Here is a 23438-nt window from a genome sequence, read left to right as displayed (position 1 = left end):
TCTTTTTTAAAATGTGGTGCCCAAAACTGTACACAGTATTCCAGATGAGGTCTGACCAAAGAGGAGTAAAGACCGATAATGACTTCACGTGATCTAGACTGTATGCTTCTGTTAATACATCCCAGAATTGTATTTGCCTTTTTTGCTGCTGCATCACACTGTTGACTCATGTTCAGTCTATGATCTATTAGTATACCTAAGTCTTTTTCACATGTACTGTTGCTTAGCTCTATTCCTCCCATTCTGTATATGCTTTTTTCATTTTTATTGCCCAGATGTAGTACTTTGCATTTTTCCCTGTTAAAAACCATTCTGTTGGTTGCTGCCCACTGCTCCAGTTTATTTAGGTCTTTTTGAATCCTCTCTCTCTCTTCTCTAGTATTAGCTATCCCTCCTAGCTTTGTGTCATCAGCAAATTTAATCAGTTTACCCTCAATTCCTTCATCTAAATCATTGATAAAGATGTTGAACAATACAGGTCCCAGGACGGAGCCCTGTGGTACCCCACTTGAGACATTCATCCAGCTGGATGTGAAGCCATTTACAACCACCCTTTGAGTCCGATCACTAAGCCAGTTATGAATCCACCTAACAGTTGCCTGGTCCATTGCATACTTGGTCATTTTTTCAATAAGGATGGTGTGAGATACTTTGTCAAATGCTTTGCTGAAGTCAAGATATACTATATCTACAGCATTTCCCTGATCCACCCAGTCAGTGATTCTGTCATAGAAGGAAATTAAGTTAGTCTGACATGACTTGTTAGTTACAAACCCATGCTGACTCTGGTTAATCACTTCATTCTTATCCATGTACTTACATACATGTTGTTTAATAATTTGTTCAAAGATCTTTCCTGGTATAGAAGTCAGACTCACCGGCCTATAGTTCCCTGGGTCCACCTTCTTCCCCTTTTTGAAGATAGGAACAACATTTGCTCTTCTCCAGTCTTCTGGGACTTCTCCTGTTCTCCAAGAATTTTCAAAGATTATGGAGAGTGGTTCTAAAATTTCTTCTATGATCTCCTTCAGTACTCTGGGGTGTAATTCATCTGGACCTGGAGACTTGAACTCATTTATGTTAGCTAAATATTCCCTCACAATCTTTCTGTTTACAGATAACTTGGATTCCTCTATTCCTCTAAAAGGACAGTGAAGATCAGTTGATGTTACATTTTCTTTCTGAGAGAAAACAGATGCAAAATAGGAATTAAAAAGTTCGGCCTTCTCAACATCCTCTCTTACCATTTCTCCATTTTCATCCTGTAAAAATCCTATAGCATCTTTGACTTTTCTTTTACTTTTGACATACCCCCAAAATCCTTTTTTATTGCTTTTGACATCTCTTGCAAGCCTTAATTCATTGTCAGCTTTAGCTAACCTGATACGTGCCCTACAGGATCTGCAGACTGCATTATAATCTTCTTTAGATATGCCTCCCTCTTTCCATTTAATAAACATTTCTTTCTTTCTTTTTAGCATGTGTTTAAGTTCTGTGTTCATCCATCCTGGTTTCCTTAAATGCTTCCCATTCTTCCTACTTTTCGGGATTGTTAACGATTGTGCTTTGAGAATCTCATTTTTAAAAATTTCCCATCCTTCCTGGACATTTTTGTCCTTAAGGACATCCAGCCATTGGATCCCTCCTATTCTCTTTCTGAGTCTCTTAAAATCTGCCTTTCTAAAATCTAACCTTGAAGTTTGAGTCTTCACATGTCTTCCTCCTCTAGTTATCCAAAATTCTATAATAGCATGATCGCTGCCTCCTAGGGTCCCAGCCACCTTTACCTCCTCAACCATTTCCTCCCTGTTTATAAGGATTAGATCCAAAGTAGCAGATCCCCTTGTTTTCTCCCCTACCTTTTGGAAGATAAAGTTGTCAGCAAGAGAGGATAAGAATTTGCTTGACCTGTTAGTTTTACTTGAGAGAGATTCCCAACAAATGTCTGGATAGTTGAAATCTCCCATGACCACTACGTCATATTTTGTGGAGAACTTGGTCATTTGATACATAAAGAGTTCATCCATATCTTCAGCTTGCCCAGGTGGCCTGTAGTAAATGCCTACAATGGTGTCCTTTCCGTTGTTCTCTCCTTGTATTCTTACCCAAACAGTTTCCACAGAACTCCCAGTCTCTGAAGCTTCAATCTCTGTGCAGATATACGCTTTTCTAACATACAATGCGACACCTCCTCCTCGTTTATCAAGTCTGTTTCTTGCAAATAAGTTGTATCCTTTTAGCCTTTTATTTCAATCATGTGTATCGTCCCACCAAGTTTCAGTGATTCCAATGACATCATATTCCTTTTCCTGCGTTAGTAGTTCCAATTCTCCTTGTTTGTTGCCCATGCTTTGTGCATTTGTATAAAAACATTTTAGTTTGTGATTGGTTTCTCTTCCTCCCATATTTTTATTATTTAAATTGTTTTGTCTTTGTTCTTCCTTTCCACTTCCAGTAGCAGAGATCTCAATAGTATTTGTCAGCTGTATGGCTTTTTCTGGCCTTTTGCTTCCCTTCCCACATTGTTCTAGTTTAAAGCTCTTCTGATGAGTGTAGCAAGGCGACTTCCAAATACATGTTTTCCAGTCTTCGTAAGGTGCACCCCATCTCTAGCAAGTAGTCCATCGTATAGGTAATTCATTCCGTGATCCAGAAATCCAAATCCTTGTTGACGGCACCATCGACGTAGCCAGTTGTTCACCTGTAGAATCTTATTCCACCTCATTGTTCCATGGCCATCCACTGGGATGATGGATGAGAAGACCACCTGCGCTCCCAATTCTTTCACTTTCTTGCCTAAGACTTCAAAGTCACTGCAGATGGTTTCCAGGTCCTTTCTTGTGGTGTCATTTGTCCCCACATGTATTAGCAGGAATGGGTAGTGATCTGTAGGTCTGAAGAGTCTTGATATCCTGTCAGACACATCTTTAATTTTTGCTCCTGGAAGACAGCACATTTCTCTTGAGGTTATGTCTGGTCTGCAGATAGCGGCCTCTGTTCCTCTTAACAGGGAATCCCCCATGACCACCACTCTCCGTTTTTTCTTCACAACATTCTTCTTTCTCCATCCAGGAGGATTCTGAGGGCTTACAAGGTTATTCATTGCTGGCAAAGTCTTATTTTGCTGTATTTCTTCATGGTTCTCCTGCGTGAGAACCATGAAGAAAGATGTATGGCAAAGATGTGACCTTCTCTGGTCTGGAGCCTGTTACACAATATGAAATCCGCGTTATCCTAGTCTATGGTCGGTCAGTGCTTCTTCTGGAGACATTAACCATCACTACTGGTGAATCAGGTGAGACCACCATACACTGTACTGATAATATCTGTACCCCGGACCTCATACATCACATTATACATCACTACTGGGGATCAGGTGAGACCACCGTACACTATACTGATAATATCTGTATCCTGGACCTCATACATCACATTATACATCACTACTGGGGGATCAGGTGAGACCACCGTACACTGTACTGATAATATCTGTACCCCGGACCTCATACATCACATTATACATCACTACTGGAGAATCAGGTGAGACCACCGTACACTGTACTGATAATATCTGTACCCCGGACCTCATACATCACATTATACATCACTACTGGAGAATCAGGTGAGACCACCGTACACTATACTGATAATATCTGTATCCTGGACCTCATACATCACATTATACATCACTACTGGGGGATCAGGTGAGACCACCGTACACTATACTGATAATATCTGTACCCCGGACCTCATACATCACATTATACATCACTACTGGGGATCAGGTGAGACCACCGTACACTATACTGATAATATCTGTACCCCGGACCTCATACATCACATTATGCATCACTACTGGGGGATCAGGTGAGACCACCGTACACTATACTGATAATATCTGTACCCCGGACCCCATACATCACATTATACATCACTACTGGGGATCAGGTGAGACCACCATACACTATACTGATAATATCTGTACCCCGGACCCCATACATCACATTATACATCACTACTGGGGATCAGGTGAGACCACCATACACTATACTGATAATATCTGTACCCCGGACCTCATACATCACATTATGCATCACTACTGGGGGATCAGGTGAGACCACCGTACACTATACTGATAATATCTGTACCCCGGACCTCATACATCACATTATGCATCACTACTGGGGGATCAGGTGAGACCACCGTACACTATACTGATAATATCTGTACCCCGGACCCCATACATCACATTATACATCACTACTGGGGATCAGGTGAGACCACCATACACTATACTGATAATATCTGTACCCCGAACCACATACATCACATTATACATCACTACTGGGGATCAGGTGAGACCACCATACACTATACTGATAATATCTGTAACCCGGACCTCATACATCTCATTATACATCACTACAGGGGGATCAGGTGAGACCACCGTACACTATGCTGATAATATCTGTACCCCGGACCCTGTACATCTCATTATACATCACTACTGGGGGATCAGGTGAGACCACCGTACACTATACTGATAATATCTGTAACCCGGACCCCATACATCACATTATACATCACTACTGGGGATCAGGTGAGACCACCGTACACTATGCTGATAATATCTGTACCCCGGACCTCATACATAACATTATACATCACTACTGGGGGATCAGGTGAGACCACCGTACACTATACTGATAATATCTGTACCCCGGACCCCATACATCACATTATACATCATTACTGGGGGACCAGGTGAGACCACCGTACACTATACTGATAATATCTGTACCCCGGACCCCATACATCACATTATACATCATTACTGGGGGACCAGGTGAGACCACCGTACACTGTACTGATAATATCTGTAACCCAGACCTCATATATCACATTATACATCACTACTGGGGATCACGTGAGACCACCGTACACTATACTGATAATATCTGTAACCCGGACCCCATACATCACATTATACATCACTACTGGGGGATCAGGTGAGACCACCGTACACTATACTGATAATATCTGTACCCCGGACCTCATATATCACATTATACATCACTACTGGGGGATCAGGTGAGACCACCGTACACTATACTGATAATATCTGTAACCCGGACCTCATACATCTCATTATACATCACTACTGGGGGATCAGGTGAGACCACCGTACACTATACTGATAATATCTGTACCCTGGACCTCATACATCTCATTATACATCACTACTGGGGGATCAGGTGAGACCACCGTACACTATGCTGATAATATCTGTACCCCGGACCCCATACATCACATTATTGGCTTGGTGACATGTAGCACTCCTGATATAAGGGTGAAAACTACATGTGCCATAATTCATAGCACTCACCTCACAGGCAGCATTGTCCCGGACCCCTGAGCTCCAGCATGCTGTGCCTGACTACCACTCCATCTCAGAGTCTGACCTCCGCTCTTGGTTCTCTGAAGCCACCGCCTAACACTTGGCTTGTTGACATGTAGCACTCCTGGTCCAAGGGTGAAAACTGCATGTCCCTTAATTCATAGCACTCACCTCACTGATCCTCTCAGCTCCAGCGTGCAGTACCCACCACTCCATTCCAGAGCAGTGATTGGCACTGGGATACCTATACTCTGAGCTACAGGGACTACTGTGTCCTTGCCAGTCCCATTCATGTGATTTCACACGGAAGGACACAGGTCAAATAATCACATCTCCTGTGAATAGTGACTAGTGTTGAGCGAGCACTACACTGTGTGCAGAATTATTAGGCAAATTGTATTTTAGAGGATTATTTTTATTATTGATCAACAACTATGTTCTCAATCAACCCAAAAGACTCATAAATATCCAAGCTTAATATTTTTGGAAGTTGGAGTGGTTTTTTTTTTAGGTTTGGCTATCTTAGGAGGATATCTGTTTGTGCAGGTAACTATTACTGTGCAGAATTATTAGGTAACTTAATAAAAACCAAATATAATCCCATCTCACTGGTTTATTTTCACCAGGTAAGCCAATATCAGTGCACAAAATTTAGAAATAACATTTCTGACATGCAAAAACCGAAACCAAAATAATTAGTGATCAGTATAGCCCCCTTTCTTTATGATGACACTCAGCAGCCTCCATCCATAGATTCCGTCAGTTGCTTGATCTGTTTTCGATTAACATTGCGTGCAACAGCCACCACAGCCTCCCAGACACTTTTTCCAGATGTGTACTGTTTTCCCTCCCTGTAGATCTCACCATAGCCTCCCAGACACTGTTCCGAGAGGTGTACTGTTTTCCCTCCCTGTAGATATCACATTTTATGATGGACCACAGGCTCTCTATAGGGTTCAGACCAGGTGAACAAGGGGGCCATGTCATTATTTGTTCTTCTTTTAGACCTTTACTAGCCAGCCACGCTGTGGAGTAGTTGGATGCATGTGATGGAGCATTGTCCTGCATGAAAATCATGTTTTTCTTGAACGATACTGACTTCTTCCTGTACCACTGCTTGAAGAAGTTGTCTTCCAGAAACTGGCAGTAGGTCTGGGAGTTGAGCTTCACTCCATCCTCAACCCGAAAAGGTCCCACAAATTCATCTTTGATGATATCAGCCCATACCAGTACCTCACCTCCACCTTGCTGGCGTCTGAGTCGGAGTGGAGCTCTCTGCCCTTTACTGATCCAGCCTCTGACCCATCCATCTAGTCCATCAAGAGTCACGCTCATTTCATCAGTCCATAAAACCTTTGAAAAATCAGTCTTAAGATATTTCTTGGCCCATTCTTGAAGTTTTATCTTAAGTTTCTTGTTCAAAGGTGGTGGTTTTTCAGCCTTCCTTACCTTGGCCATGTCCCTGAGTATCGCACACCTTGTGCTTTTTGATACTCCAGTAACGTTGCAGCTCTGATATATGGCAAAACTGGTAGCGAATGGCATCTTGGCAGCTTCACGCTTGATTTTCCTCAATTCATGGGCAGTTGTTTTGCGCCTTTTTTGGCTAACACGCTTCTTGCGATCCTGTTGGCTATTTGCCATGAAACGCTTGATTGTTCAGTGATCACGCTTCAAAAGTTTGGAAATTTCAAGACTGCTGCATCCCTCGACAAGACATCTCACAATTTTGGACTTTTCAGAGCCCGTCAAATCTCTCTTCTTACCCATTTTGCCAAGGGAAAGGAAGTTGCCTAATAATTAAGCACACCTTATATAGGGTATTGATGTCATTAGTCAACACCCCTCCTCATTACAGAGATGCACATCACCAGATTTACTTAATTGGTAGTTGACTCTCAAGCCTATGCAGCTTGGAGTAGGACAACATGTATAAAAAGTATCATGTGATCAAAATACTCATTTGCCTAATAATTTTGCACACAGTGTAAAATGCTCGGGTGCTCGAAGCTCGGGCCTAGCTCGCCGTGATACTCGGGTGCTCGACCCGAGCAACGAGCCCAATGTTAGTCTATGGGAGACCCGAGCATTTTTGGGGCGGCACCCCCGGCAGTCTGTAGAAAGCCTAAAAAGTGCCCAAAACGATAGTGACAGTGCTTAAATGACATGGGGACAGCATGGAGTTCACCCCAGGAAGCATTTCTGACCCCCAGGTCACTGCTGTCAACAACGTGGTCAGAGGTATTAAGCCACTTTTAAGGGCTCACAATAAAACGTTCAAAAACGAAACTGAAACTGCTTTCCTGTGAAATATGTTAAGGAACTTCCTTTCCAGGGTAAAGACTTGTGTATAAGGTAAAATAAATAACCAAAAACAAAAATACTCCTCGACACCTTGGGCTATGTTCACAAGTAGCATTTTTTATGCGTTTTTGCACTTTTGTATTGCTTTCAACCGTGACAAATGCATTCACCAGGAAATGTCATTTTAACATTTTACAACCTTATCTGGCCATGTGCTGTGTGACACATGCATACAGTGCTGAAAAGACATGGGGACAGCATGGGGAAGACCCCTGGAAGCATCTCTGACACCCAGGTCCCTGCCTAAAAGTGTGCCCATCAGAAGTCATCCTTGCCGCATCAGAAGATGCAGACTTGCAACTATCCCCATGCAAGTTCTTGTCCCAGGGCAGTGTTCAATTGTATCTCCCCCATTCCTTGCTATGCAAGCGCAAGTATGCAGCCAACCACCCACCCACCCCCAGGCTGCAATCCCATACTGCTAGCTTGCACTTGAAATGGGGCCTTTTAGTTTGGAGGAGGCCGAAGCTGGCCACTACCTCATGGCTGCTTCGGCAGCGAGGTATCCATACTCAGTCCACCGCCGCCCAGCGGCCGGGTGTCCATACTCGGTCCACAGCCACCCCTATTTGTCACGGTAACCTTCCCCACACTTTTCTTAGCCTGGCCTGCTTTAGGGCAGCATTGGCCGAGCCCTCCAGACAACCAGACTCCTCCGGTGGGCCCTGGCTTCTCCATCAGGGGAGTTGAGAGTGCCAAGGTGAGGAGCATGATGATGATGATGATAGAAGTTAGCATCTGCTTTGTTTTCTTGGAATGCAAGCGTAAGTGTGCAGCCTGCCACCCACCCACCCCCAGGCGACAATACCATACTGCTTGCTTGCTTGCACTTGAAATTGGGCCTTTTAGGCATGTGGAGGCGGAATCTGGCCACCACGTCATGGCTGCGTTGGCGGCCTGGTATCCATACTCAGTCCCCAGCCACCCGACGGCCAGGTGTCCACACTCGGTCCCCAGCCACCAGGGGGCAGCCGGGTGTCCATACTCTGTCCCCAGCCTCCCGCGGCCGGGTGTCCACACACGGTCCCCAGCCGCCTGGGGGAAGCCGGGTGTCCATAAACGGTCCCCAGCCGCCCCTATTTCTCCTTGGAACATCCCCCCACACACTTTTCTTAGACTGGCCTGCTTTAGGGCAGCATTGGCCGAGCCCTCCAGACAACCAGACTCCTCCGGTGGGCCCTGGCTTCTCCATCAGGGAAGTTGAGAGTGCCAAGGTGAGGAGCATGATGATGATGATAGAAGTTAGCATCTGCTTTGTTTTCAAGGAATGCAAGCGCATGTATGTAGTAGCGGCTAGGCCTGAGGTGGTCAGCGTTTTGGCGCTTATCCTACATCCTCCGAGGATTGCTGGATGTTTTCCTGCTACTATCCCAGTTCTATGACTCCTGTTAAAACAAAGCTTCAGGTGATGAATGATGGATGAGGTGGTGGCAAAGGAGAAAGAGCAGGAGGAACAGGGACCATTCACATCAATATCAGGCTAGTCAGCCACACATGTCTTGTATGATATGTGTTATGTTCTGCTACCAAAGCTAAGGAAAGAGAGGAGATCTGTCCCTACTATAAGACTCAGCTGAATCCCTACGATGTAACAGGGAACCTGATCCTGCGATCAGACCTGCTAAAGTCCTAATCTAGTCTGTACGGAGACCTATAGATGTGAGGAGGGAATCCCTACAAGTACTAAGGACTGGGAGGAATATGGGACACCTCCTAACAGAAATAGTAGCAGACAGACGAACAAACAAAATAGATAGAACATAGAGGTCCGTAGACCAAGCAAACTAACAGAGTTAGATACAGAGCACAGGCTAGCTAGAAAGTAGATATACAATGAAGTCCAGCAAAGCCAGAAGGGCGGAGCAGGATTAAATAGGCCAACAAGGTCATGTGACCAGCAAAGGAAAAAAAACCTAACAGCAAGGTTCTAACAGTACCCCCCCTTCTAAGAGGATCCTCCGGATCCCCTAGGACCAGGCTTATCAGGAAATCTCCTGTGAAACGCTCTGATAAGTCTGGACGCGGAAACATCATCTGACCTCACCCAAGAGTTATCCTCGGGTCCGAAACCTTTCCAGGCCACAAGATACTGCAAACTACCTCTATACCGTCTAGAGTCAAGGATGCGAGAAATTTCATATTCCCCGTCCTCCACCACCGGAGGAACAGAGGCAGAGGCGTCACCATCCGACACAACAGCTTTTTTTAACAGAGAGACATGAAAGACCGGATTAATTCTCCAGGAGGTAGGAACCTCCAACCTAACAGCAGATTGGTTGACAACCTGAAGCACCTTAAAGGGCCCTACAAACTTGGGACCCAATTTCTTAGAAGGAATCCTCAACCGCAGATTCCTAGAGGACAACCAAACCATGTCACCAACAGCGAACAAAACCTCCTGTCGTTTCCTATCAAAGTAGTCTTTAGATTTTCTGTTGGCCTCCTGAAGATTACCACACACATCCGTCCAAACTCTTTCCAAATCACCGGAAAAATTCTCCTCCTCAGGCACGGCAGATCCCAACTTGGAGAACGACCCAAACGACGGATGTCTCCCAGAACAACAAAAAAAAGGCGAACAACCAGCAGAAGAAGATGTATGATTGTTCAGAGCAAATTCGGCAAGTGGCAGAAACTCAGACCACCCCTCTTGATTGTCTGCCACAAAACAACGCAAGAACTGCTCAACATCCTGGTTTTTCCTTTCTGTCTGGCCATTAGATTCAGGATGATATCCGGACGAAAACGACAAATGAATTCCCAACCTGTCACAAAAGGCACGCCAAAAACGAGCCACGAACTGAGGACCCCTATCAGAAACAATGTCAGTAGGAACGCCATGAAGTCTGACAATTTCCTTGACAAAGGCCTTAGCGAGAGTTTTAGCGCAGGGCAGTTTGACGAAGGGAACCAAGTGACACATCTTGCTAAAACGGTCCACGACCACCCAGATGACAGTAAAACCCTCAGAGGAGGGAAGGTCAGTTATAAAGTCCATAGCCAAATGTGTCCAAGGAGCACTGGGGACCTCCAAAGGACAAAGCAACCCCGCAGCAGGAGTATGTGAGGACTTAGATCTAGCACATATAGTACATTGGCGCACCCACTTAATGAATTCCTTCTGCCATCCAGGCCACCAAAAACTGCGACCCACCAGTCTCTTGGTCTCAGAGATTCCGGGATGACCTGCCAACCGAGATTCGTGACACTCAACAAACAAATCTCTCCTAAAGGTCCCAGGCACAAACAACCTCCCATGAGGAGTGTTAGATGGGGCATTCTCCTGTGCTTTAAGAATCTCATCTTCCAAAACGGAGTCTAAAGCAGCTATCACAACACCTTCTTGTAAAATGTTTTCCTCTTTCTCAGCACCAACTATGGGAGAAAAACTGCGAGACAAGGCATCCGCCTTAACATTCTTAGTACCAGGGATGTAAGTAACGGAGAAATTAAACCGCGAGAAAAACAGTGCCCACCTAGCCTGACGGGCATTCAGGCGCTTGGCAGCATCAAGATATATCAGATTTTTATGATCCGTAAGAACCTGAACGGGAAATTCCGCACCTTCCAAGAAGTGGCGCCAGTGTTCAAATGCGAGTTTAATAGCCAATAATTCCCGATTACCAATATCGTAATTCAGTTCAGTCTCCGAAAATTTTTTGGAAAAAAAGGCACAGGGATGTAATCCATCCCCGTTATCCTGAGACAATACTGCGCCAACCCCCACAGAGGAAGCATCAACCTCAACCAAAAACGGCCTAGTAACATCAGGCTGCATAAGGATGGGAGCAGAGGTGAACCTCTCCTTGAGATACACAAAAGCTTCAATGGCCTCAGAAGACCACTGAACCGCATCAGCACCTTTCCTGGTGAGATCGGTCAGAGGTTTGACAATACTAGAAAAAATTTTTATGAATTTTCTGTAGTAATTGGCGAAACCCAAAAACCTCTGTATCGATTTCAAACCAATAGGCCTAGGCCATTCCTGCACAGCCTGAACCTTAACCGGATCCATCTCAAAACCTTTGCTGGAGATAATGTAGCCCAAAAAACTAATTCTCTGTACAGCGAACTCACATTTCTCCAGCTTAGCAAAAAGCGAATTGTCCATTAATAACTGTAATACCTCACGCACGCTCCGCCAATGAGACTCCAGATCTGGCGAATAAATCAAAATGTCATCCAAATACACAACCACATTTTTACCGATCAAAGGTCTAAGGATGTCATTAATCAGATTCTGAAAAAATGCAGGAGCATTAGTAAGACCAAAAGGCATAACCAGATTCTCAAAATGACCCACAGGAGTGTTAAAAGCAGTCTTCCATTCATCACCCTCCTTCATGCGCAACAGATTGTATGCCCCCTTAAGGTCAATTTTAGAGAACCACTTGGCCCCCAATAACTGGTTAAACAGATCAGGAATCAATGGCAGTGGGTAAGGATTGCGTACCGTAATTTTGTTAATCTCACGAAAATCCAGACAAGGACGTAAACCGCCGTCCTTTTTTTTTACAAAAAAAAATCCAACCGCCACAGGAGACTTAGAGGGCCTAATGTGACCGGCGGCCAAACTTGTCTGTATGTATTCCTCCAAAGCCTTCCTCTCAGGAATGGTAAGGTTAAATAAACGACTTTTAGGAAGAGTCGCTCCAGGGACAAATTCAATAGAACAATCATAGTCTCTATGGGGAGGCAAAACCTGCGATTCCTTCTCAGAAAAAACTCTCCAAAAATCCTGAATAGGAACAGGCAATTCTCCCCTATCCAAAGCTGCAATACGCCCGTTACAACACTTGTCATAACATTTATGGCTCCAGGATTTAATTTCACTGGTAGACCAATCCAGTACAGGATTGTGAAATTTTAACCAGGGCAAACCCAATATTACTGGAGAAGGCAAGTTATTCAACACTACCAAATCCAATTTCTCATGGTGAACACCATTAATAGTGAGAGGAAATTCACTGACCTTGAGAGTAATATTCTTCAAAGGGGAACCATCCACAGAAACCACAGCAATGGGGGATGATAAAGGTTCAGGTTTTAAATTGAGTTTTTCCACGAATCCCCCATCAATTACATTCAGTGTAGACCCGCAATCAACAAACACCCGAAATTCCATTAATTTTTCCTGAGCAATCGTGGAAGCAGCTAAAAATATACCCTTGGAATTTAAACAGGCAATACGGGCGTGACTGACCATTTTTTTTTCTTTCTTCATACGAAGCTCACAGCCTTTAATCAAATGACCAGATTTTCCGCAATAGAAACACAAGCCTTCTGAAAAACGACGGTCTTTTTCTTGAGAGCGAGGTGCCACCGATCCAATCTCCATCGGTTCACCACTGTTAGTACACACATTATCATAACCAGAAACTGACATAGCAGAGGATTTGCTCTCATTAACCCTAGCACGCAGTCTTCTATCCACCCGTATAGCTAATTGCATAGCCTGTTGCAAATCCTCAGGTGTAGGATAAGCAATTAGCAGGTCTTTAACCCTTTCACTGAGCCCAGCAAGAAATAGACTTTTCAGAGCAGAATCGTTCCACCCTGTTTGAGTGGACCAACGACGAAAATGAGTACAATATTTTTCGACATTACCTGATCCTTGTTTTAAACGTCTCAACTCAGTCTCAGCTGATGCCACACGGTCAGGATCATCATATAATAGTCCTAAAGCAGAAAAAAAACTATCCACTGATCTGAAGCATGTATCACTAGGTTGCAAAGAAAAGGCCCACTCCTGAGGCTCTTTGCGCAAAAGTGACATTATGAACCCTACGCGCTGGGATTCATCCCCAGAGGACTTGGGTCTCAAACGAAAATACAATAAGCAAGCATTTTTAAATGAAAAAAATTCTCGATGTTCACCAAAAAATAAATCCGGCAAACATACCTTAGGCTCCAAGAAATATGCTCCAGGACAGTTACTCACGTGCTGACGGAGCTCGGCCACTTCCAGAGAGAGTCCCTGCAGGTGTTTAGCCAAATCCTGAACCGACACCATGATGGAACAGAAAAAAAAAAAAAAAAAAAAAAAATCTTTCCTTAGAGAATTTGCAGGCTGGACTTACTGTTATGTTCTGCTACCAAAGCTAAGGAAAGAGAGGAGATCTGTCCCTACTATAAGACTCAGCTGAATCCCTACGATGTAACAGGGAACCTGATCCTGCGATCAGACCTGCTAAAGTCCTAATCTAGTCTGTACGGAGACCTATAGATGTGAGGAGGGAATCCCTACAAGTACTAAGGACTGGGAGGAATATGGGACACCTCCTAACAGAAATAGTAGCAGACAGACGAACAAACAAAATAGATAGAACATAGAGGTCCGTAGACCAAGCAAACTAACAGAGTTAGATACAGAGCACAGGCTAGCTAGAAAGTAGATATACAATGAAGTCCAGCAAAGCCAGAAGGGCGGAGCAGGATTAAATAGGCCAACAAGGTCATGTGACCAGCAAAGGAAAAAAAACCTAACAGCAAGGTTCTAACAATATGTTTCTGTACCAAAAGGAGCGGTTCGGCTACACAGTTATAGGGCATACAGTGAGTGCAATGCCTACCAAAAATTTTGAGGCACTCCAATGCCCCTTGGAAGTGACATGGAGGTCAGAGGGCCTTAACTAAACCGTTTTTTCCATTTATAGCAACTGGGTCTCCTGTACACTGTTGGCCTAAGCAGTGAATGGAAGGCTTTCCAAAAATTATGAGGAACTGCAATGCCCCTTGAAACAGACGTGGATTACAGCATATTAAAAACCTTCTACCCATTATTGGGAAGTGGGTCTCCCTTAGTGTTCGCCTATGCATTGAAAAGCCAAAGCTGCCAAAAATTAGGAGGAAATGCAATGCCCATTGGAAGAGTCGTGGAGGTTAGAGGTAATTAAAAACAACATTTCAATGTCCCTTGGAAGAGCTGTGGAGTTCAGAGTGGTTCAACAAGACGCTTTTAATGCCCCTCAGAAGAGATGTGGAGGTCCCAGTAGCTTAACAAGACGGTTTTAATGCCCCTCGGAAAAGTGTTGGAGGTCCCAGTAGCTTAACAAGATGCTTTTAATGCCTCTCAGAAGAGACGTGGAGGTCCCAGTAGCTTAACAAGATGCTTTTAATGCCCCTCGGAAAAGTGGTGGAGGTCGTGAGTACACTATAATACTAAGGGACTGAGCTATACAGTACATAATAAGTGAGTACACTATATACTAAGGGACTGTGCTATACATAATAAGGCTACATTCCTGCATCTGTGTGCATTGTCGGTGTGCTGCCCTGTTTTACTGACGCATGGAGCATGTCCTATTCTAATCCTCAAAATCGGATCAGAACAGGACTTTCTCTGCCCCTCACAGATCTCATTCTCAGATCCGTGATTTTCATGGATGTGTGAATGAATCTATAAAACTGTACGAGTCCGTGGACCATGCGATAAAAAGATCTGGCAGCACACGGACATTTCACACAAATGTGAGAATGTGGCCTAAGAGATTTTACAGATAACATTATCAATCCAAGTCACACAGTGCAGATACAGAATAATATTTACATCCAGGCACTTACCGCTGATGTCTCGTCTGATCAGAGTCGGTTTCTGACTGCTTCTTCTCCATCTGGTCAGACCTTCATGTCCACATCTCCCAACCACGTCTTGTCTTGTCACGATGATCTCCAGCCTAGAAAATAACAAGGTCACATATTGTATGCATACATGTGTCTCCCCCGCTCTGCGTCCTCGAATACAGATATGTAACCCCCCCATTAATATACTATTAGCCACTTAGTAATCAAAATATAAAGTGATAAGCAGCACTGTGCCCCCCATTAACTATAATCTGCACCGGCCAATAATATAAATTATTCAGTCTCTGTGACTCTACCCAATTAACTGTAAGGTTCTGTGCACATGGAAAATATACAAGGCTTTACAGTACAAGCAAAGTGAAACCCCCATAATTGCTCTCTCCCAGCACCCTCTTCATTGCTCTCTCCCACCACCCTCATCGTTGCTCTCTCCCAGCACCCCCATCGTTGCTCTCTCCCAGCACCCCCATCATTGCTCTCTCCCAGCACCCCCATCATTGCTCTCTCCCAGCACCCCCATCATTGCTCTCTCTCAGCACCCGCATCATTGCTCTGTCCCACCACCCCATCATTGCTCTGTCCCAGAACCTCCATCATTGCTCTCTCCCAGCACTCCCATCATTGCTCTCTCCCAGCACCCCCATCCCCATCATTGCTCTCCCCAGCCCCATCATTCCTCTCCCCAGCCCCATCATTGCTCTCACTAGCCCCATCATCCCATTATTCCTCTCCCCAGCCCCATCAACCCCATTATTCCTCTCCCCAGTCCCATCATTCCTCTTCCCGGCCCCATTATTGCTCTTCCCAGCCCCATTATTGCTATTGCCAGCCCCATTAGTCCCATTATTCCTATCCAAGCCCCATCATTCCTCTCTCCAGCCCCATCAGCCCCATTATTGCTCTCCCCAGCCCCATCAACCCCATTATTCCTCTCCCCAGCCCCAATATTTCTCTCCCCAGCCCCATCATAGCTCTCCCCAGTCCCACCAGCCCCATTATTACTCTTCCCAGCCCCATTATTGCTCTCCCCAGCCCCATCAGCCCCATTATTGCTCTCTCCAGCCCCATCAACCCCATTATTCCTCTCCCCAGCCCCAACAGCCCTATTATTGCTCTCCCCAGCCCCATCAACCCCATTATTCCTCTCCCCAGCCCCATCAGCCCCATTATTGCTCTCCCCAGCCCCATCAACCCCATTATTCCTCTTCCCAGCCCCATCAACCCCATTATTCCTCTTCCCAGCCCCATCATTCCTCTCCCCAGCCCCACTATCCCACCATTGCTCTCCAGCATTTCAGTAAAAAAAAAAAAAACAACAACTTACCTCAGCTCGCTCCCCTGCAGCAGCATCCTCCTGGTTGCCGGCAGCTTTCTTCCTGACCCAGGCGCGCGCTGCATGATGACGTCATCAAACTGCGCACACCTGGGTCAGGGAGGAAGCAGAGGACGAACCCTCCAGCTCTGCTGCTATTCTCCTCCTGACAGCAGTGGAGCTGCAGGGATCGCTTCCTGACCGCCGCGTGCAGGGAGCAGCTGCACCTTGCGGGCCCCTTGGTGCAGCTGCATGGTGGGGACTCGGCGCAGCTGCACCGGCAGCGGTATGTCCTCCCCTGGACTGCTATGGGGCCCCATAGCAGTCGCGTGGTCTGCTTGCTTTGGCGGTACGCCACTGCTTCCTGTGTTCTGGCACCTGTTCTGTTGTCATAGCGATCACTTCCTCTCCAGAATCCTCTGCTCCCTTCTAACTACACTTCTCATCACTCCTTGTGCAGGGCTGCAAGCCAGCAGTGAGCTCAGACCTGTAACCATACCTCCCAACTTTTGAAGAACAGAAAGACAGATCATGCAGCGCGCCGCAGCAAATATTGAACACCCCAATCCACGCCCATTTGCCATTTCTTCTTTCTCACCTGGCAGGAGAAGTTGTCAGAGGGGCAGTGGTAGTGAGGGAATACAGCAGACACCTGAGACTGCAGGGTGTAGACCCAAATTGAGGACTGTCCACTGTACCCATGGGGGGGGGCTGTCTGGTGAATCTGGGACTGTCCGCTGTATGCGGGACAGAAAACTGGAGAACCGGAGGAAACCCATGCAAACATGGGGAGAACATACAAACTCCTTGCAGATGTTGTCCTTGGTGGGATTTGAACCCAAGACCCAGTGCTGCAAAGCTGCAGGGCTAACCACTGAGCCACCATGCTGCCCCAGTGCTACCTGGCGGCTAGACAGGAGGCAGCAAATCTCTAACCTTCCAGCGTCCCGGCACAGCCTCATTAGCTAAGGCCGGTGTGACGTTATCTGTGCGCCCTGCTCATCTCTTGATGGGAGTCAGTCATAGTCGGAGTTGCCAGAACTTCTCATCTTTATGTAGCTTCAGTACGTGACATCCGGCTTCTAGTCTCTGTAAGGTCGTTGAATAAATCCTGTGTTTTTTTTCTTTTTGCAGAATCTGCACCAAACTCCACAATAACAATCTTCTCCTCCTTATTTGATGCGTTTCTTGTGCAAATGTGAAGCCGCGTTTTTAATGTTTTTTTTTATAGTTCAGAAAAGCTTTGATTCTGCACTTATTAAATATCTGCAGTTTCTTACTTGTGTTTTTTTAGTCTCCACATAGAAGACAAGAGAGAGAAAAAAGCACCAAAACCGCAGTTCAGTTCAGTGACGTCTTTAGACCACAGGGGGCGCAGTTCTCATGGGATCACATCCACTTTGTTTGCACAGTTAAACAGCAGAATTTTTGTGCAAAAAATAAAAAATAAAAAGGCAGCAGAAAATGCGCAGCATTTACCCTACGTGTGAACATGGTCTAAATGTCTAAGCAAAGTGGATGTGATTCCATAATCTCCACAACCTGTGGTCTGAACACTCTGCTGACCTCTGCAGTTTTGGTTCTCTTTCTCTCTATAGGCTTCTTCTGAAAAAAACGCATGAAAAAAAAAAACGCTGCATTTTTAAGCACAGAATCAAAGTTTTTCTGAATTAAAAAAGCTCTAAAAACTCTGCTTCAAATCTGCACCAAAAACACATCAAATAAGGGGAAAATGCATAAAAGAAACACCGCAAACACTACACATACTATGAACTAGTGGAGCGAATTATGTGGTTGGTTTTGAAGTGGATACATGTCGTGACACACGGGTGTCAGCATTGATCTAATCAGAATTTATATCTGCATTCATTTTTTACTTTAACAGCAATTGTTATGCAATACAGATACAGATATGCATTTTCTCATGGACTTTTTCCAGTTTATTTTTGTTTGAAGTCATTTCAGTTTTATACCACTAGGTAGAAGTATTGTACCATTTATGTTAAAACTCATTCTAATTATTTTTCTATTTATTCTTTGGCATACCTTTCTCCACGTGGGTCCCTAACATTATTTTTACAGATTTATTTTTGAACATGAAATTGTTTATATTATACAGTGGGTACGGAAAGTATTCAGACCACTTTAAATTTTTCACTCTTTGTTTCATTGCAGCCATTTGGTAAATTCTAAAAAGTTCATTTTTTTCTCATTAATGTACACTCTGTCCCCATCTTGACTGAAAAAAAACAGAAATGTAGAAATTTTTGCAAATTTATTAAAAAAGAAAAACTGAAATATCACATGGTCATAAGTATTCATCCCCATTTGCACATGTGTGGAATCTGCAGCTTCGCCGGCACAAAGATGAAATATGGAATATCAGAAGTTCTATACTTCCGATAATATTGGGACACATATTTTTAGCGGCAGGGTCAGCTAAGGAACAATATGCATATTTTGCCAGACCTGTACACCCTTCCAGTGAGCTATAATGTAAAATTACAAAATAACAGACCGCAGCTATGCCATGTGTAGTCTCTAAAGAAAGTTAAATTCATAATAAAAATATGGTATCACTTGCGAGCTTCTGCAATGAACCAGTGAGGAGTTATCGCAGAATTTAGAGTTTTTAATAAAAACATGAAGGGTGGAGCCCCGCCCACGTGAGGTGTGGGCAGGTCCCCACTAAGGCATAAAAGACCCAGATGAAGATGGGTCCATACTTGTGATGACAATTATGCCAGACAAATTCAGTAAGCCAGGAGCCATATGCTTTTATCTTCATGTTGACTTTTGCATTGGTGTTCTACTTTAGTTGATTAACACAGGCTATTGTTTGAATAATCCTGAATGTTGACACTTGAGTTGAGATGTACTGTAACATACTGTCTGCAAATCTTGCAAGATAGAGACATGGAGCAATACTGTGATAATATGCTGATTACATATTATACCAAACCATGCAAGTTGATTAAATGCACAAACAATGAGTCATGAGCCCTTTCCACCTTGATCCCTGACCCTTGACCTGTGAATGACGGCTGAAAGGACAACTGTGATCTATAAAAAAAAAGGGGTCTCTGCCTCTATTCTGCGTCATTCTACAGAATGTCAGCTTAGGGGACTTCGGCCCCAGCTGAAGGAATACAGATCGGCTCCATTGACCGTTGCTGAACCCTCAGAGAACAATCAGGTCACCTGGCCTCAGACTTCACTGCTCTCGGCTAGTGTCCTAAGCTTGTCGTTGCCTTCTCTCGGTGGCCTGCCAAAAGCAGGGTGCCACTGGTGGGGGTAGTCGGCCCTGGAAGCCCCGAAATCGCAGCTACTCTATTTTTGACGGGCCAGTGGAAGGGTATGGACTGTGTAATGTTGCACCATCTTGGGTACTTGCTGGGACTGTTCTATGTGTTTATTGTCCGCTTTGTGGTTCAATAAAGTATTGCCACGCTGTTTTACCCTCATACTGTGTTGTCTGAGTAGCGTTACGCCCACGGAAGACCCCAGGTCTTCACATGTTGGTGGCAGCGGTGGGATACTACTCAGCCCAGCCTACCTGGGGGAGCTGCAGGGGACTGGTGTTTGCAGAAACCGTACAGGGGCTCCACAACCAGGGAGGCATATAGACAGACCCAGCAGACCGTAGGTGAGGCATATACAGCAGGTTTCAGATGGTACTATGTCCAACCCCACCAGCCTGGCCTTGGAAAGAGGACCAGAGTGGATGTATAGCCGCAACAAGAAACTGCAACTACAGGAGCTATGCCAGCTTCGACAGATTGAATACCGGGCCACCGACACTCAGTTGGATTTTATCAAGGAATTGGTCCGTTGGGATGCCCAGAACGTCGTGGAGGATGAAGAAAACTCTGCTGAGATGGACCCATGGAATTGCCAGAGCAAGGACCCAGTGGCGGTCTGGATTCAACCCAGTCCCCAGCAGCCCAAATCCAGGAGTTGTTTGTTGCATTAGTACCTGGAGCCTCAAGTGGAGAAAGGGCTTGTGTTATGGAATCAGTTTTGGGAGTTCCAGTATCCCTACCACGAGTGCTGGGCCCTACCCCCATGATGGTTCCCCACCAAGGAACTCATCTCCGCTACAGAGATGTGCCAGTGTTTAATGAGTCAAACACTGAAGTCGATGAACATCTGCAAGATTTTGAGACTCTGATGCTGATGCACCAGGTGCCCACAGCTGATTGGGCTAAATACCTGTGGACTAGCTTGACTGGCCGGGCACAGGATGCTGCCCGGTCGCTTGGGCCTCAGGACTGCCTTGACTGTGAAACTATTAACAACACTCTGCTGGCCCTTTTTATCATCACCCCAGAGAGATATCGCACTAAGTTCCGGGCATTGTCTCGCCAGTGGGTCTCCTATGTACAATTTGGCAGTCAACTCCGATGACACTGCAAACGCTGGCTCGACGGTAGAACTGCCCACTTTGCTGCTGCCCTATGGGACTTGATCGTGCTCAAGCAACTTAAGGAGAAAATGGCCCCAGAAATACGAGAGTGGGTAGCCGACCGGAAGCCCGACACCCCAGAGCAAGCAGCCTGATTGGCCGATGAGTTTAAAGACAATCGACCCTGCTGGAGAACTGATATGCCCACCGATCCCAGAAAACCCCTCACCCAAAGATTAGACCGGCCACCGGTCACTCAAACAGGAGTATCTGGCTACCCAGCAGAAAACCCACCAGGACCAAGGGTCACCAACAGTACCCTTGATTTGCCCAACTTACGGCGCTGTTATACATGCGGACGCCTTGGACACGTGGCCAAAGATTGTCCCCAGGTCCGGGGCCCCATACCTGCAGCCTGTCTGCCAGCCCAGCCAGTCAACATCTGCCAAGCGAGCCAGTCAGGTCTGAAGCACGCTATCCCCAGGACACACGAGCAGCAGAGGAAGTGGTATATCCCACCCATACTCTATGGCGGGTTGGCCACCCTACACCAGCCTACCTCCATCGTCACATCCAGCCCGTCAAGGTCGGTGATATCCAGGCCCAGGGACTTCAGGACATTGGGTCTTCCATCACCCTGGTTAGCCCAGATATTGTCCCACCAGAACACTATTTACCCAACCACCAAGTGACCATCTCTCTGGCTGGAGGTCAGCACTAGGACATTCCTCTTGTACGTCTGCAGTTGGACTGGGGTACTGACTAGGGAGAAGTCGAAGTGGGACTCATGGACTGCCTCCCCACACCTGTTATTTTGGGGAACGACCTAGGCCAAGGACTGTCCAGCCAATTTGTCAGTCATCACCCGCAGCCAAGCCAATCAACTTTCTGATGTGGATCATTCTGACACTCCTCCCGAGGATAACCCGCACTCCATGATTCAATTATCCACCTCTGAGCCGGCGGCATTGAGTACCCCTGACCAGACTGTGTCCATTGACTGGGGGGAAACAGATTGCAAAGACTTTAGGGAAGCCCAACTCACAGACCCCAACCTAGAGCTTGCCCGCAGTGCATCTGCTCGACCTTGGGAAAGAAATAAGGGGGAGGTGTATAGATAGGAGAATGGACTGTTATATCGGGAAAACCCCGCATCCTGCCCCTGAGAGACCCTGGTCCGATGTACATCAACTTATGGTTCCCCAGCAGTACTGATCCCAACTCCTGCGCTTGGCCCATGACGTCCCTTCAGCTGGGCACATGGGTGTCAATAAGACCCGGGCCCATCTGCTACGTACTTTCCTTTAACCAAGGATCAATCAAGAGGTGCGGAAATACCGAGCCTCTTGTCCTGTTTGTCAATGGATGGAGGGAGCACCTTGTCGTACCCCGCTCCAATCCATGCCCTTGATAGGGGAGCCATTCCAGAGGGTTTCCATCAATTTAATGGGCCCCTAAGCTGTTCCCAGCCGCAGTGGAAAAAGGTTTTTCCTCACCCTGGTCAACTTTGCCACCCGCTACCCGGAGGCCGTTGCTCTGTCATCCATAGATGCAGAGCACGTGGATCAACTGGACATTTTAGTAGGGTTTCTGCAGGAGGTGTTGACCGACCAGGGGACCCAGTTCCAAAGTGAGCTGATTCAGACCCTCAGGGTGAAACATGGGGTCCACCCCATACCACCCTGAGGGTGAGCGTTTCAACGGAGCACTCAAGCAGCTCATTAGTCAATATGTGGTGTCCGAGGGAGGAGACTGGGAGAAAAACTTGCAGCAGCTCTTGTTCGCCTACCGGGAGGTGCCGCAGTATTCTACCGGGTCCTCTCCTTTTGAATTGCTGTACGGCCGAAAAGTGCGAGGGCAACTGGAGTTAGTACGAGAGAGTTGGGAGGGCACTTTCCCCACAGAAGAGGTTCACATTCTGGAGTATGTCCAAAAGTTTAGGGAAAAAATGAAGTACCTCATGGCCTTAGCCCATGGGAATACAGAAGTAGCTCAGGAAAGGCAACAACGGTATTACATCCGTGCTGCCAGACTCTGAGAATTTACCTGTGGACAGAAGGTTCTAGTACTAGCTGCAAGCTATGTGGGCTGGTCCGTTCACCATCACCAGGAAACGTGGGGAGACTGACTACACCGTGGTCCTGGATCGAGCAGGTGTACATGAACGGACCTATCATGTCAACAGGCTAAAAGCTTATGAGGAAAGGGAAGTTACCAATTTAGAAGTTTGCTGTCCCCCTTTAGATGACCCAGAAATGGACCAGATCCCCGACTTATTAGTGGAATCCAAAATGGGAACCTGGGTAACGTATTTCCCGTTGGGAGAGAGGCTTGGTCCATCACAGAAGCAGCAGTTAACAAAACTGCTTGGAACA

The 23438-nt window shown here is 45.9% G+C and overlaps 1 protein-coding gene across 1 annotated transcript in view; it reads left to right on the top strand.

Annotated features, from left to right (window-relative positions):
• Positions 1–3168: 3168 nt before the first annotated feature.
• The window catches only part of LOC141153960 (complement factor H-related protein 1-like), a 55188-nt gene continuing 34918 nt past the window's right edge, over positions 3169–23438 (top strand). The window contains exon 1 of the mRNA XM_073639319.1: positions 3169–3295. Within this exon, the coding sequence (XP_073495420.1) occupies positions 3169–3295 (127 nt within the window). The remainder of the gene's footprint in view (positions 3296–23438) is intronic.

This window comes from Phyllobates terribilis, unplaced genomic scaffold, assembly GCF_046119375.1.
Source record: "Phyllobates terribilis strain yellow unplaced genomic scaffold, ASM4611937v1 Scaffold_1__5_contigs__length_1240528914, whole genome shotgun sequence".
Lineage (NCBI taxonomy): Eukaryota > Metazoa > Chordata > Amphibia > Anura > Dendrobatidae > Phyllobates > Phyllobates terribilis.
The sequence above is the reverse complement of the archived record's forward strand: the minus strand, read 5'-3'. Positions and strand labels throughout refer to the sequence as shown.